The sequence below is a fragment of the Carcharodon carcharias genome, chromosome 11, assembly GCF_017639515.1.
Source record: "Carcharodon carcharias isolate sCarCar2 chromosome 11, sCarCar2.pri, whole genome shotgun sequence".
In the NCBI taxonomy this organism is placed as follows: domain Eukaryota; kingdom Metazoa; phylum Chordata; class Chondrichthyes; order Lamniformes; family Lamnidae; genus Carcharodon; species Carcharodon carcharias.
The window spans coordinates 75,602,599-75,619,449 of NC_054477.1; the positions used below are offsets into that span (position 1 = coordinate 75,602,599).

General features: G+C 38.7%; 1 protein-coding gene across 1 annotated transcript in view; it reads left to right on the forward strand.

Moving 5' to 3' along the window:
* The window catches only part of LOC121284356 (TBC1 domain family member 8), a 99,166-nt gene that overhangs the window by 80,756 nt on the left and 1,559 nt on the right, over window positions 1–16,851 (forward strand). Inside the window, exons 11-19 of the mRNA XM_041199773.1 lie at window positions 441–558; window positions 2,428–2,713; window positions 2,835–2,961; window positions 7,095–7,193; window positions 10,080–10,148; window positions 10,863–11,103; window positions 11,299–11,364; window positions 14,683–14,769; window positions 16,295–16,392. Coding sequence (XP_041055707.1) covers window positions 441–558; window positions 2,428–2,713; window positions 2,835–2,961; window positions 7,095–7,193; window positions 10,080–10,148; window positions 10,863–11,103; window positions 11,299–11,364; window positions 14,683–14,769; window positions 16,295–16,392 — 1,191 coding nt within the window. The remainder of the gene's footprint in view (window positions 1–440; window positions 559–2,427; window positions 2,714–2,834; window positions 2,962–7,094; window positions 7,194–10,079; window positions 10,149–10,862; window positions 11,104–11,298; window positions 11,365–14,682; window positions 14,770–16,294; window positions 16,393–16,851) is intronic.

The window sequence follows — 16,851 nt, forward strand, 5'->3', positions numbered from 1 at the left end:
ACAGTTTGAAAATTCTTTTACATTCAACTTTATCAACAAATGATTTAAAATTTGGTATGAGAGCTGTGGTAGATAATATGGGGGTAGTGTTGTCTTTTAGTTAGAACAATTTGTTTGTAATGTATGAAACTAGTTCTACACTTTGTAATTGACGTTTTTTGTAAGTTAATAAGCCATCAAATCACCCAGCCCATTTTATTGCCGCGTATGTCTGAAATGGGTGAAGAATTTCCACATATCAGACCAATTTAATGATGCATAACAGATTTTGCCATATGGACAGAGGCTGAAAATTCAGCCAATGCATTTGTCTTAGCTTGGCAGTCCATTTGATGTCCTTTATCTTCAATAATACTTCATTAAAGTGCCACTTAGTTCATGTAAGATCAGATTACTATTATGCCTCTAAATTACATATTTTCTTTCCTCTATGCCTACAGTCAATGAATATTCTGACCTCTGTGTTACTACTGTATGCAAAAGAGGAAGAAGCCTTTTGGCTACTAGTTGCTGTCTGTGAGAAAATGCTCCCAGATTACTTCAACCGCAGAGTTATTGGTAAATGTTTGTTTGGCAACTATCAACTTTAAATTAAAAAATATATTCAAATGCTTGGTCTGTTATCTTTGAACATCTCTACTCCTGCAATCCATAGCTGCATTTTTCCCATGATTTTAGTTTGGCTAAAATCGCTAATTAATTGTGGCTCAGGAGAATGTTGAGAGTATGCGTCCCAGGCAGGAAGTTCTGATGTGGGTGTTTAGATTTACTCTTAGAGATCAGTATTGGGGCTGTCTTGCTAGAACTCCAAATTCATAATTATATTTGGATTAATTTAATCAAAGAAGTCACAGAAATCCCAGTGACTTAAAAATCTTTGTGTAAACATTATCTCGGGAAGAAAATAAACAAGATTGTACTACGTTTAGCAAAATAAATGACTTGTCTCCTGTAGCAAGAAATTCTGTGTTAGTCTATAGATGTTGAATGGCATTCAGCTCTATTTAAATATGTATAATCTATAACAAAACATCCGTCTGCGAAGAAATCCTGTCAACATTTCCCGTATTTAAATTCCTATGTCTACATTTATATGAGGAACTGTCAGTGTATACTTGTTGCGCTGTAATTACACTTTCCTTCCTGCCATGGTGCCTATCCATTTTGCATCTTCCAGCTCTTCAGTCTCTATTGCAAAGAAACATCTGTGCTCCAAACAACCCTACTGCATTCCAAATTGCTGTAACTTTTAGCTATTGGACTAAATATAACAAAATATAATGAAAAACTAGGAACAAAGTGTCCTTAAAATTGACATTAAATTAGGACAACAGATTCTGTCTTCGGCCCTCCAATCCCACTTCAGCATCAAAAACACTAATAAATTTCCCATTGTGTTTTCAATGGGTGTAAATATTGCCATTGCCCCATCACATTTCATTTCTCTTATATCCTAACACCTGTCGCCCTATTCTAGCAACTAGTATGTATGTTTTATCTAAATATAGAACTCTTCCATTAACATTGCATTTTGTTTGAGTTCATTGAACAGTATCATCTTTGAGGAATTATTTATTGTTGGAAAGATTGTAATCTTATTAATGTTCTCAAAGTTGTGGTCTGCCAGTATTTTTGCTATTTGTAAACCACTTTCCGTTACAATCCAGAGTGCCTGTGCACCATTAGAATTCCAGATATTACAATAATCTAATGCCTGTAAACAGTAGAAACACAAACCTCTGAGCCAAAAAGACTTGTATTCAAGTGTGCCAGTCACTAATTTGCATAAGATAGTTTTAATTGCTTATTGATTGGCCAGTGGGTGAAGGGTCACATTGTGACCAGATAGATGAGTTTAACTTACTTTGTTTCTCTTGTTAGCTAGTCACACAGCATCATCGATCTTCCTCTGACATCTGACATCTAAAAAAAGTAGATGGATAGCTCTGGAATCATACTGTTAACATGCATCATGATGGGCATTGTGTTTGTCAATAGACTAAATGACAGACTGGATTATTAGTATAATAAAAACAAAATACTGCGGATGCTGGAAATCTGAAACAAAAACAAAAATTGCTGGAAAAACTCAGCAGGTCTGACAGCATCTGTGGAGAGGAAGACAGAGTTAACGTTTCAAGTCTGTATGACTCTTCTTCAGAACTCAAAATGGTTCAGAACAGTTCTGAAGAAGTCATACAGACTTGAAACGTTAATTCTGTCTTTCTCTCCACAGATGCTGTCAAACCTGCTGGATTATTAGCATGCTGTTAATGTAAAAAAAATGTAAGGAACATGACTTTAAGTGCCCATCATTGTTTTTGTCACAGTAAGATTGCTAGTGTAGACAGTTTGTACTTGTAGTTTTTCAATCCAGTTGTGCTTTCCTATTGTGCCATTCACCTTATTATATCCCATGTTTTCCAGGTGCTCAGGTAGATCAAGCTGTGTTTGAAGAACTTATAAAAGAGCATTTGCCAGAGCTGGCTGAACATGTGACAGATTTGTCTTGTTTAGCATCCATTTCCCTCTCCTGGTTCCTGACTCTGTTCCTTAGTATTATACCCCTTGAGAGTGCACTAAATGTTGTTGACTGTTTCTTCTATGATGGAATAAGGGTGATCTTCCAAGTGGGCTTGACTATACTTGACGCCAACACACAAGAGTTGTGTAGCTGCACAGACGATGGGCAAGCCTTGATAATCCTTAGCAGGTGTAGTGAATTTGTTCTTGATAAACTGTAACATTTTCTTTGGTTTAATTTTGAAAATGAAAAAAAATACAATGCTGGAGCACAAATTAATTCATAAAGTAAAACGAATCTCTTCTTGCAGGTTTCTTGATCATATCACAAACAAAGAGAGTCCTTTGCTTCAAATTGCTCAGCAACATGTCTTTAGTGATGATAAAGAGCCTGTTCAGCAAATGGAAATATCTGATCTAATAAGAGACTCATATGAGGTGAACTGTTTGTGTTTTGTAATGGTCTGATGAGCTTGGGAAAGCTACAATATTTAATAAACCACTGTGAAATGATGTCTAAAGGAATAATGGCAAAGCTGTTTGAGGCCAATTAGCCAAGTATATCCTTCCACGTGCAGCCTTCCTGCCTCATGCATGTTTAATAAAATAATTCTTGCAGGGAATGACTCTGGGATGGCATAAGAGAAAGAGTAGCCTATGCTAAACATGCATGAAATATTCACATCTGTGACGACATTATTAGTAAATACATATTCGTAAGATCATAAGGAATTGGAGTAGGAGTAGGCCAGTCGGCCCTTTGAGCCTGCTCCACCATTCAATAAGATCATGGCTGATCTGATTGTGGCTTTAATTCCACTTTGTTGTCTGCACCCCACCCCCCACCTCCCCCCATAACTCTTTACTCCTTTGTAGATCAAAAATTTGTCTAATTCAGCCTTGAATAACATTCAATGACCCAGCCTCCACTGCTCCCTGGGGAAGAGCATTCCAAAGATTAAAGACATGCTGAAAGAAAAAAATTCCTCCTTATCTCCATCTCAATTAGAAGACTCCTTATTTTTAAACTGTGGCCCCTAGTTCCAGATTCTCCCACAAGGGGAAACACCCTCTCAGCATCTGCACTGTCAAATCCACTCAGGATCTTATATGTTTTAATAAGATCACCTCTTCTTCTAACTCCAGTGAGTATAGGCCCAACTTACTCAACCTTTCCTCAGGAAACAACCCCTTCATCCTTGGAATCAACCTAGTGAACCTTCCTTGAGTTACTTCCAATGCAAATGTATCCCTCATTAAGTAATGTGACCAAAACTGAAGACATTATTCTAGGTGTGGTCTCACCAATGCCCTATATGGTTGTAGCAAGACTTCCCTACTTTTATATTGCACCCCCTTTCAATGAAGGCCAACACTCCAATTGCCTTTCTAATTGCTTGCAGTACAGTACCTGCATGCTAATTTTTTGTGATTCATGTATGAGGACACCCAGATCCCTCTGTACTGCAGCATTCTGCAGTCTCTCTCCAATTAAATAATATTCTGCTTTTCTATTCTCCCTGCCAAAGTGACAACCTCACATTTTCCCACATTATATTCCAAGTGCTAAATTTTTGCCCACTCACTTAACCTATCTATATCTCTTCAAACACTCTTTGTATCCTCTTCATAACTTGCTTTCCTACCTATCTTTGTATCATCAGCAAATTTGGCATTGCATCAGCATTTCTACTGTACTGATCTCATCCTTTATTAACAGAGCTACCCACCTCCCTATCCTTTCTGTCCTTCCAAAATGTCAAATACCCATGAATATTCAGATCCTAGCCATTGTCACCTTGAAACCATGGGCAGGATTTTATGGCCCTGCCCGATGCTGGGATCATCCAGTCCCACCAAAGGTCAACGTACTTTTGGCTGTGCCACCGCGGCAGCTCCCTCCATGGTGGGACCGGAAAATCCAGCCCAAGTGTCTGTAATGGCTTTCATATTATACACATTTATTTCTATTTGTGCTATCAAGTCATCTATGTTGCATGCATTCAGATAAAGAGCCTTTAATTATGTCTCTTTTACCGTTTTTCCCTACTCTGACTCTTTTTACCGATGTACTCTTATGCTAACACTCTCCCTTCCTATCACACTCTGGTTATCATTACCTGTATTGCTACTCTCCACTATTGCCTTGTTCTTTCTCTTTAACTTTCCAGATCCCCCTTCATGTGAATCCTCTGTCCCCCCCACTATTTAGTTTAAAACCCTTTCTACAGCCCGAGTTATATGATTCACCAGGATACTGGTCCCAGCGCAGTACAGGTGAAGGCCATCCCAACGGTACAGTTTCCTCTTTGCCCAGTAGTGATGCCACTGCCCCAAGAATCAAAGCCCATTTCTCCCACACCAATCTATGAGGCAGGCATTCAACTGTCTGATCTTATTTACGTGATGCCAATTTGCTGGTAGCTCAGGTAGTAACCCAGATATTGTTACCTTTGTGGTTTAGCCCCTAGCTACTCACGTTCTCAGCAGAACCTCTTTCTTAGTCCTGCCTATGTCATTGGTGACCACGACAATTGGATCCTTCCTCTTCAAGTCCAAGGGCAGAAATTTTCGCTCGGCGAGCGGGTGCTCACCCGACCCACTTGAGTGTGAAATGACATGCGTTGACATTGGCCAAGTGTACTGACGTCAACGTGCAGTTGCGTGATAGTTCAATCGGGCACGCGCCAGAGCCAGCAACGTGCCCACCGGCAATTAAAATTAACGTAGGTTGTTTGGGCAGCAAAACCTTTAACAGTTGACGGGCAGGTGCCTTTGCACCTTTTTGGAAGCCTCATCCACGGGCAGGCTGAGGTTTCCATAAGCAAATAAAAATAAAATAATTTTTCATTAGTAACATGTCCCTGCTCATGTGACAGAGTCACCTGAGGGGACATGTTTTATTACATTTTTATTTTTTTATTTATCTCTTCATCTCCCTGAGGCAGCTCTGTGCCTTTGGAAGATTATGCAGCGCTCGCCCACATGCATGCGCGGAGTTCGCACTCAGCCAGCCCGCCCGCTCGTATTCTCCCATTTAATAAAATATTTACATCTCCTCTGTACTAGTTTAAAACTCAGCAACCAATCACCTACCTGCTCATCTAAGTAATAAGTTTGTTAATTTTTTTTGTGCTCATCAAGCTGAAGGATGTTAATGCTGGAGAATAGGGCTCTTCCTCTTTCAAGCACCAAGTGTCAACCCATAGCATTCGCATTGGTCAGCGATAATGTATCCAAATGCAGAGTAATATTCCTTGTACTCTGGCCCAACAACATGCTGCAGGTCCAACCTCAAAAGAACACTCCCTATTGCATTGATGTTTCCTTTTTCTATTCCCCATATCAGCCGTCCTGTGGCCTTTGAGTGAGGTTGACAATTAGTGGAAACTGAGAGCTGGATTCCAAATTTTCAAACTCCTTTTCACAATGGACCAATGCAGCAACTCAGACTTTCATCCAGGCTGAATCTGAATTGAAACTCCAGAGGTGAAAGGCCTATGCCTTAACCCATTGTAGAATCTAATTCCAGATATATTGAGTCTGCATTCAATTTGTGTACCTGTACTACTTTATTTAGACCATGAAAATGTTGCATTTTAACAGCGGGCCAGTTGAAGGCTAGTAATGTTTCACGTTAACATCCAGACTCTAGCTAAAATGCACTGTGGTAGAAGTATAATACAACCAATACAAGCCAATATATGCTGATACTTTTATGTTCAAAGATTGAACCTACTACAGCAGGCAGTTAGCACAAATTCAATTAGGTCACAGATTGGTTTTGTCCTGGCTCACTTGTTATACGTATTCTTTATAAATGGCCATCAGTTTACATCTTTAATTTGTGTAATACATTTTTATGCAAATATGGAAGTGGCGATCAAATTTTGATTGGAAAATGATTTTGAATTCTGGGTTCCCAGCAGTAGCTAAGTGTATCTAAGATAATTTGAAAGACAACATTGGTGAATGATGTTTCAATTCTATTTCTTTCTCTTTCCACCTTTCTCAGTATTTTGTGTGGAAGTTCATGCCTATCAGGCAACCACTTTTTGGTGAAATGTTTATGGTTACATAGTCTTCCATGACTAGTGTTAACAACACTTTCAGATTAGTTAATGGTATGTCTACTTTTTCTACAGCCTTGGGACCAATGTCTTGTTACAATGGCTCTTGGAGGATTTTAAAAATAAATGTTGACATTAATTTTCCATTTTGTACTGTTTTAACTATATGACTATTATTGAATCCTCAACAAACAACAATAAAAATTGTTGGTATCTAAAGCTTCAGCTTAGCACTAAAACAGCACCGACCGTGTAGTTGAATTTGACTATTAACTTTCTTGATCATGTAGAACAGGGTAGTTCAGTTGGTTGCTGGTAACTGTGGACCTGGGACATTTGGTTTCAGCACAGCGCATTTAGAAAGCTGACCGAGCGTATGTCTGACTTCTGCAGCTTCTCTTCCTTTTTATCGCCCTCTGCCCATTTGTATTGATCATGAAAGAGATTCTGCATTGTACTGCCTGTTAAGTTCTTCTGAATCTGTTTTTATTGCACATTCAGAAATTTGGAGATCTTCATGTCGGACAAATCGAGCTAATGCGTTGCAGACACAGAATACGAGTGCTGCAGAACTTGGAGGATACTACTAAACAAAACGTGGTAAGTTTACAGAACTAATTAGTGTGATTTAAAGATAAAAAGAACCAGAGGGTTTTTTTTGGTTCACACCAGTGACGATAGCTATTTAATACATTAATCATGCAAGTCATTACAAAAAGCAGGGCAAATCTAATCCAGCCAATCATTGCCCCATCAGTCTACACGCGATCATCAGCAAAGTGATGGAAGGTATCATTGAGAATGCTATCAAATGACACTTGTATAGCAATAACCTGCTCACTGATGCTCAGTTTGGATTCTGTCAGGACCATTCAGCATCTGACCTCATTGCAGCTTTGTCCAAGTATGAACAAAAGAGATGAGGTGAGATTGACTGCTTTTTCCATCAAGGTAACATTTGATGGGAATGTGGCATCAAAGAGTTCTGGCAAAATTGAAGCCAATGGGAAACGGTGGATGGGGGTGGGGGCGGTCAGGGGAATATCGTTACTGTTTGGAGTCATACCTAGCACAAAGGAAGGTGGTTGTTGGAGGCCAATCATCTCAGCCCCAGGACATCACTGCAAGAATTCCTCAGTCATATCCTAGGCCCAACCATCTTCAGCTGCTTCATCAATGCTCCATCATAAAGTCAGAAGTGGGGATGTTCTTTGATTGATTGCAGTGTTCAGTACTGTTTGTGACTCCTCAGATACTCAAGCAATCCAAGTCCATATGCTGCAAGGTCTGGACAACAACATAAATGGCAAGCAACACACAAGTGCCAGGCAATGACCATCTCCAACAAGAGAGAATCTAACCATCACCCCTTGACATTCAATGATGTTACTATCACTGAAACCCCCACCACCAACATCCTGGGAGTTACCATTGATCGGAAACTAAACTAGACCAGCCATATAAATACTGTGGCTACAAGAGTAGATCAGAGGCTGGGAATTCTGCAGCAAGTAACTCACCTCCTGACTCCCCAGAGCCTGTCCATCATCTTCACGGCACAAGTCAGCAGTGTTGTGACTGAATCAGTGCAACTCCAACAACACTCAAGAAACTTGATACCATCTAAAGCAGCCTGTTTGATCAGTACCCCATCCATCACTTTAAACATTCACTCCCTCTAGAACTGGTGCACAGTGGCGGCAGTGTGTCAAATATACAAGGTGCACTTTTGTAACTTGCCAAGACTCCTTCAACAGTGCCTTTCAAATCCACGGCCTCCACCCCTTAGAAGGACAAGGGCAGCAGGTACATGGGAAATGCCACCATCTGCAAGTTCCCATCCAAGCCACATACCATCCTGACTTGGGTGCATATCACTGCTCTTTGACTATTGCTGGTATTGCAAAATCCTGGTACTCCCTTCCTAACAGCATTGTAGGTGTATCTACTGTAGGTGGACTCAGCGGTTCATGACGACAACTCACCACCACCTTCTCAAGGGCAATTGGGAATAGGCAACAAATGCTGGCCTTGCCAGTGATGCCTACATCCCATGACAAAAGAAAAAAGTGTATGTTTCCATACATGAAATTATTTGTGATGAAATTACAACTACTTTCAAATGATGCCTAAAGAAAAAATGCTTAAATTGTGAGTCCACCCATTTGTTGTTCCTGATTAAAGTACATTGTAATCAAATTTTTCATCATATCAAAAAAATCATCTCGCACAAGGGTTAATTATATAGTAACCAAAATTTTAATTTAACAATTTTAACAGGTTTATTTTTCAGCCAACATACTTTTATTTCTGGATGGAAGAAACTGTCAAATTCACTTTGAATTTAAATGGTAACATTGTACCTTGGACAGAGTTGATGTTCTAATTGCAGTGCCATGTATGATGAAAGATCTGTCACTTTCATTCTTGTACGTTCAAAACTAGAGCCCAGCTATTAACTTCTGGATTTAAAAGTTTCATCATTCTGTGATGCAAACTCTACCCAATTTTGAAATAATGTAATAGACATTGTAATTCACAATATTGTTATGTATTAATGACATGGTCTTTTCCACCTAAATTCATATGTGCTTATATAGACATTGCCACCAATCACATAGCCAAGGAAACCGCTATGTAATCTATAAGTCAATGCTATTAGTAAAATACATAACTGTACAGTTCAATAACTGGTATGGAACTTTAAACAAAATGTCAAAAACAGATTGTGACCACAGAATTATTAATGTTGATCAGTGTCCTAAAAATCTTTTTAAATATTTGTGGCACACTGAAACTTTAATAATCAGTTGATAATTTGTTTTGAAATACCCTTTCCAACAGTATTGCTGATACTTGAGAAAATGGCCACTAACCAGTGCCTTGTCACTCTTGTGACAAACATTAAAGATACTAGTGCAGCTCATTTGAAGATTCCAATGATGAGAATGTGTAATAGTCAAACTACCTGATAAAAACAAAATATCTTTATTGATGGGATGCAGTGAAGCTACTAATATGTTTATAAGCAAAATTAATTATTCATGATAGAAATTTGGCCAAGCAGAAATTACCTGGAGAAGGAAGGATCACACGTTCATAAATCAAACTATTTTTGTTATATTTAAAAGTACTTTTCAATATTGTAAGCAGATTTGTAGTTCAGATATGGGCACTTTAATATGACAAACACTCATGATTAATCAGCTTGTTTCTATCCCAGATAAATCTAGTCTCCCTGGATAATGTAAACAAATACTGATGATGTTAGAACACACAAACGAAAGCTTAATAACATGATATACAAATTGGTGATTAATAGAGCTAAATAAGAGAATAAAAGTAACAGAATAAAACAGATGAAGAGCCTGAGCCTTTGCGTTTTGTAAACATTCTGAAAGTTTCTCATTGATTTGGAAATTGCTTAGCTTCTCAGCTAACAGAAAATCATGGGGCTAATTTAACTCTTTTTATATAATTTTGCAGCTCAGAGTCGTGGCACCAGATGTTTCATTTAGTGGTGAAGGTCTCGGAGACCTCTATGACCTATTTAAGGTGAGTCTTGTGAGTGTTGGTAATTTCAAGTGACTCAACCATAGACTTTCAATTCTGAATGTTAATGAGTTATTTCCCAAACCCCAGTGGTCATAATCTTGGATTGACACCTTTAAAATAAAAATTGGTAAAATTTTCTCCACATACATATTATCCCTGATGAAGTGGGTAGGTAGGATCCCTGCTGCTAGGCCCTCTGCCAGTGATACTTAGTTAACAATTAGAAAATATTTAAGATCAGGAGACTGCTACTACCCTTTTCTGCATTTGGCCTTTAGGTTTCTCCCAAGATGGTATAACCAAATGGGTGACAGTGGAACTAATGTAATGATGCAATTGAAAGTTGTCACCAGGAATTTGGTAGCGTGTAATGGTGGACATTGTACTCCACTAGCTGCTGTTATAAGTGACAATATGTGTGGATGCTTGGTTGGTATGCATTGAATTTACTTAATATTATTTGACTGCAATGAGCTTATCAGCACTCATGGAGAGTTCCACTTGGAAAATATCCACTTATGAGGGTGGGCAGTGAATGTGAAACTGTCAGAATGGGAACTAGCAAAAGAAATCACATTCTAAAATTTAGTTCGAATTGAAGAGTTTGTAAAAATGTGTTCTAACCTCTGTCTCTTATTGTGTCAAAAAACCCTTCTAAATACAGAGTAAATAAAATTCTAAGATTAATATTTACCCTTTGTTTTAAACAACTAGCGAGAACACCTTTTAAGTTGTTACTGGGGTGGAAACGGTTCAGCGGCACTGCATCATGATCCAAGCCTCCCATACTTGGAACAATACAGAATAAATAGTTTCCAATTCAGCAACCTCTTCTGTCTTCTAAGCCCCTGGACATGGGGTACACATACAGATATTCTAGCCCAAAGGACATTCCGAATGTTAGATGAAAATGAAGACTCTCTAATTGACTTCAAAGAATTGGTCAGTTGTTTAGGTAACTATTTTTTTCTTCCTCATATACAGGATTAATGTAGTTATTATGTATGTTCTGTTTATTTTAAAGTCTTGGAGTAATTTGTATGATTCACGAAGTATTCAAGCTGCAAAAAAACTTGCTTTAACATTGGCAGTGTGGAGTATACAGAAAATTCGGGCTTTGTTGAATAATAGTTCTATTTTTATATCATAGATATAATGTACTATGGAGACATCAGTGAAAAACTCAGACTGTTGTACAGACTGCATATTCCACCAGGTAAAGCAACCCTTAAATAAAAGTTGAAAAAGAAGCATATTCTGTTGAAGGGTTAGATCTGCATCAGTCCAGTTAGTGAATTTCCATTTAGGTTTCAAATTTTATACTGACTTTGTGCTGTACTTACATTAACGAAACCTCGGCTTTTATCTTATTTATGCTTACAATTTTGTATTAGTTTGCGAATACATCGCATTAGCTTATTGCAACCCATTGTTCACCCTGTAAACTTGAGCTCATCCAAAACTTTGTTGCTTGTATCTTACCTGACTTGCCAATCATCCCTGCCCTTTTATTTTATGCATTCATGGGAGGTAGGCATTGTTAGCAAAGCCAAAACTTATTGCTCAACTCTAAATGCTTTTGAGAAGGAGGTGGTGATCAGCCATTTTTCATCCTCCTTGTCTTTCAGATGAGGTGTTAAACCAAGGTCCTCTTTGCCCCTTCGGGTCGATATAAAAGATCCCATGGCACTATTTTGAAGAAGAGTACAGGAATTTATCCCTGGTGCCCTGGGTCAACATTTATCCCTCAAATTATCATTACAAAAAGATTATCTGATCATTATTACATTGTTGTTCATAGAAACTTGCTGTGTGCAAATTGACTGCTGCGCTCCATGTATTACAACGGTGACAAGACTCCAAAAGTACTTAGTTCACTGTAAGCGCTTTGACATCTAGTGGTTGTGAAAGGCACTATATAAATGCAAATCTTCTTTCCCTTTTCTTGAACCACTACGGCCTGCCGTTTTTGTGATGAAGGTGCTCCCACATGCTGTTAGATTGTGAATTCTAGGATTTTGGTTCAGTGACGTTAGAGGAATATATTTCCAAGACGAGATGGTGTGTGATTTAGAGGGGAACTTGGGAGGTGGTGATTACATGTGCCTGCACCCCTTGTTCTGGTAGAGGTCGCTGGTTTGTAAGCTGCTATTAAAGAAGCTTTGGCGAGTTGCTGCAGTACATCTTTTAGGTAGCATGTGTACTATCATTGTGCACTGGTGGTGGAGGGAGTGAATGTTTAAGATGGTGGCTGTTTTTGTCTTGTCTTGAATAGTATTCCATCACACTCCTGACATGTGCCCTGCAGATGGTGGAAAGGCTCTGGGGAGTTAGGATGTGAGTCAATTGCCACAATGACCAGTGCTCATGGTATTTATATGTTCAGTGGTGACCTCCAGGATGTTGATAGTGGGGTATTCAGCGATGGCAATGCCATTGAATGTCAAAACGACCTAGATTTCTGTTGTTGGAATTGGCCGTTGCCTTGCCACTTATTTAACATGAATGTTATTTGCCACTTATCAACCCAGGCTTGACAGTTGTCCAGGTCTTGCTGAATGTGGGCATGTACGGATTCAGTATCTGAGTTCAGAGCAGAACTCAGCACTGCAATAGTCAGTGATTGTTTCCACTTATGAACATTATGATACAGGCAAAGTCATTGATGATGCAGCCAAGATGGTTGGGCCTAGGACTCTGCCCTGAGGAACACCTGCAGTAGTATCCTAGAAATGTGATATTTGGCCACCAACAACTACAACTATCTTCCTTTGCACTAGCTTTCTAATCAGTGGAGAGTACTTGCTCTTCTCCCAATCCCCATGAGTTATTAAGCTTCCCTGCTACCGTTGTCAAATGCTGCCTTGATGTTAAGGGCAGTCACTCTCACCTCATTTCTGAAATTCAGCTCTTTTGAATTAAACCAAGGCTGAAATGAAACCTGGAGCCATTTTTCCCCAACAGAATGCAAACTGGGCATTGGTGAGCAGGTTATTGGTGAGAAATGCTGCTTGATTACATTTTTGATACCTTCCTTTACTTTGCTGATGAACAAGAGTAGACTGATGACCAGTAGTTGACCAGAATAGGTTTGTCCTGCTTTTTGTGGAGAGGATATACCTGGGTAATTTTCCACTTTGTCAAGTCGATGGCCTATATTGACTCAGTCCATTGTCTCAAAATTTAAAATGATCATGTTTAAATTATTTCATCACCTCACACATCCTTTCAACGTCATACAATGATCATTCTCGACCTTCAAACTCTCTTCTTCTGACTCAAGTCTCGTGAACCCCCCAGCCCACTCATTAGCAGCTATGCTTTCTGTCACCTAGACCTATGCTCTGGAATTCTCTCCCTAAACTCACCCTATCCCTTAAAACTCTTTTATTAACCAGAGTTTGGTTACCACTCCTTACATTTCCTCCTTTAGCTTGACATCGATTTTTTTATGGGCTTTGAAACGCTTTGGAGTATTTTGCTTCATCTAAATATGCTTTGTAAATAAAAGTTATATTCTTTATAAGCCAACAATAGGAAGACTACAGGAAAGACTGTCTTTAAAAACTTATGCTTTGCTTGGTATTACAGCTCCTGAATTACTTTGGCAGAAACAATAAATCCTACAGTATCAATCATTGATAAGCATGTGCTTTATTAGTTATTTGATAAATCTATTATTTACATCTGGGGAAGGGGGTGCAATGATATCTCTGCAATCCAGTTGCACGTGTTTAAGTTTACATAACTTAAAAGAACAGAAAAAGACTGGGTGTGGATGGATGGGACAGCAGTAATGGGTGATCGCCTTCCTCCCTCGCCCTCCTGATTGCTTTACAGGTGGTCTGATGAAAGGGGTTAACGTAACTCTGGTCACTCTGACATATTCACCGGTGAAAAACTATTGGTAACATGTCTAGGTCATCTAGAGAAATTTTAGGAAATAGCAACATGCATATTTCTAGAGCTAGGAGTCACTGTTTAAAAATAAGGGGTTACCCATTTAAGACAGATGAGAATTTTTTTTGAGGGTGGGAGTATCTTTGAAACTCTCTTCCTCAAAAAGCAGTGGAAGTGGAGTCTGAATGTTTTTAAGGCAGAGCTAGATAGATTCTTGATAAACAATGGGCTAGGTGGGGATGTGGAATTGCTGTTACGATCAGATCAGTCACGATCTTATTGAATGGCAGAGCAGGCCTGCTCCTAATTTGTATTTTTTCTGTTACTTCAGTAATTCTGCATGACACATATGGGGGTGGATTTGTTTGCAGGATGTAAATTATTTGAGGTAATAATTTCCTTGGGATTGGTCATGATCTTCTCCTGGTATGATCCAAACATAGGTATTCAACCACAAACTAAGCTTAGCCCAATTCTGCCCTGATGGGAATGCAGTCTTACAACTGATATTGCACCAAAATATGAATTTCATGAAGCCTTTCTGAATTGTCATTTGCTGGGATGTGCTACATTGCATTTGATATGTGATGAGTTGTTTGATCATTGAAATTTATTCTTGCTTTTGTTTTTCTAGCCTACAGTAACGATGACACAGATAACCTATCTCCTCTGAGAACTACATTTGTCTCCAATGTACAATCTGATTACTTCAAATCAAATTGCAAGTACATATTTACTCCCTCTTTGTTTCATCTGAAGTCATCCAAAGTTATCAAATCAAAATATTGCTTCCTAACTTAAATTTACTGGTGAAGTTTGTCAATACCTCCCAAAATGTATTTTTCTAAATTATTCTTCTTTCCTAGTACATAAGTAAAAGTAGTTTTAGTCATGTAGAGAAAGTCTCAAGGACACAAAAACAGGAGAGAAAAAGAGAAATGCAAAATCACACTACAGTATCTTTAAGGAGGCCATTTGGAGGCTCAGGTTGTTAAGTGGCTTCTGAGAAAGCCTGTGACACTGGATGGGGAGGTTTATAGGATCAGTGATGGGGGTAGGGGAAGTCATTGACATGAGCTGAAGGCACTGACAGTCTTTTGAGGTTTTTCTGGAAAGATTATGATTTCTTCAAGACTGAATGACAGCCAAGGCAGTGGGAGAATCTAGAAAGGTAGTTAGGGACATTACATACATGTGGAAATGTATGCATTTATGACATTGCTAAGACAACATGTAGGTGAAGAACAGGGTTCAAAGAGGATCTTGGCAGGAGTCCAGAAGTAACACAGGAGGAAAAACCAGTGCTAGAGATTTATTAGCTGCAATTAGATATGTAAGTTTGAAACCAAGTCACTGCATGCCTGAGGTGGACAAGGAAAAGAAGAGAATGCTGCAAATACTCAGCAGGTCAGGCGTAATTTGTGGAGAGAGAAACAAAGTTAACTTTTGTCAGCTCTTAACAAAAGATCATCAACCTGAAAAGTTAACTGTTCTGTCTGCCTAACTTGCTGAGTATTTCCAGCATTTTCTGTAACAGGCATTTGAAGGAAGGTGGTATAGTAAATATGTTATAAGCTGCTAAAAAGGTCAATGGGGATAAGAAGGGATAATGCACCATGGAAGTTAGAGAATGCATTTGCTATTCTGTTGCGAATCTGGTGCCGTTGAAAGAGTGGGAACCAGATCAGAAGGATTCAGACAGTGTTGGCATAGATATAAGGGTCATGAGGACTCGAAACGTCAACTCTTCTCTTCTCCGCCGATGCTGCCAGACCTCCTGAGTTTTTCCAGGTAATTCTGTTTTTGTTTTGGCATAGAGATGTGCATGGGGACTGGGAGTTTAATAAGCCATTGCGCACCAAGTTTGTTCATCTGTCATGTGAGGGAATAGCAGATGGTTTTGCCAAGGTACAGAGCATTTAACATAGAGGTGGAGTGGTTGTTACTGTTCGATTAAGTATTTTGTTTTATTGAAGTTGCGTGTTTGCACTCTAATCCTAAATTTAGATAAGTGCTTACGGAGATTTTTTGTAGCTAACCTGTAGGGTGTGTATCATGTAATAACTTTGTATCATGTGAATAACGAGGTCTAGTGTTTTAAATCTTGGTTTTAGGACAATCTTGAAATAAGCATCTACATGAAAGTGGTGAGGGCTGTTAATTACAGAGGAGGAAAGATCCCAACATTTTACATGCATTTATTTAATCTACCTGTTGACTAATTAAGCAAGCTTTATCCTTAAAAGGTGGAGCAACTGATTACCAACACCAATTGAAAAAAATGCTTGAAGATTTGGTTAAAAGAAAAAAGGAAGCCACAAAAGATCTTTCATTGATGAATCAGGTATGCCTTTCATGACTTGCTTAAAATCTCCTCATAATACATTTCATTAATTTCCTAAAGTAACTATTTTCACAGGGTGAGTTGTAAACTTCTGAGTTTAGTCAGTGCCAGAAGAAATACTTCAAATTAGGGAAGGAAAGGGAGTTATGGAATTAACCATAGATTCCTACTGAGTGGAAAAAAAATGGAAAAGTCATTAAGCATTCAAAAATCCTGTGAGTAGAAGTCTCTCAAAAGGAATAAAAGTAATGTAATGCGATTATTCCTTATATTTAGTTGAATCTGCAGTGCATCCATTCCATGGATAATATATAATTTCCAAGTTTCAGTACCAAGAACTTCAGTACTTCACATGCAATCTAGTCAAAGCTTTATACAACTACACCATAACTTCCACCAATTAGTATTTCAACCCAACGCTCCGTTAGTTTTTTTGACTTTTTAGTTTAGGACCACCTA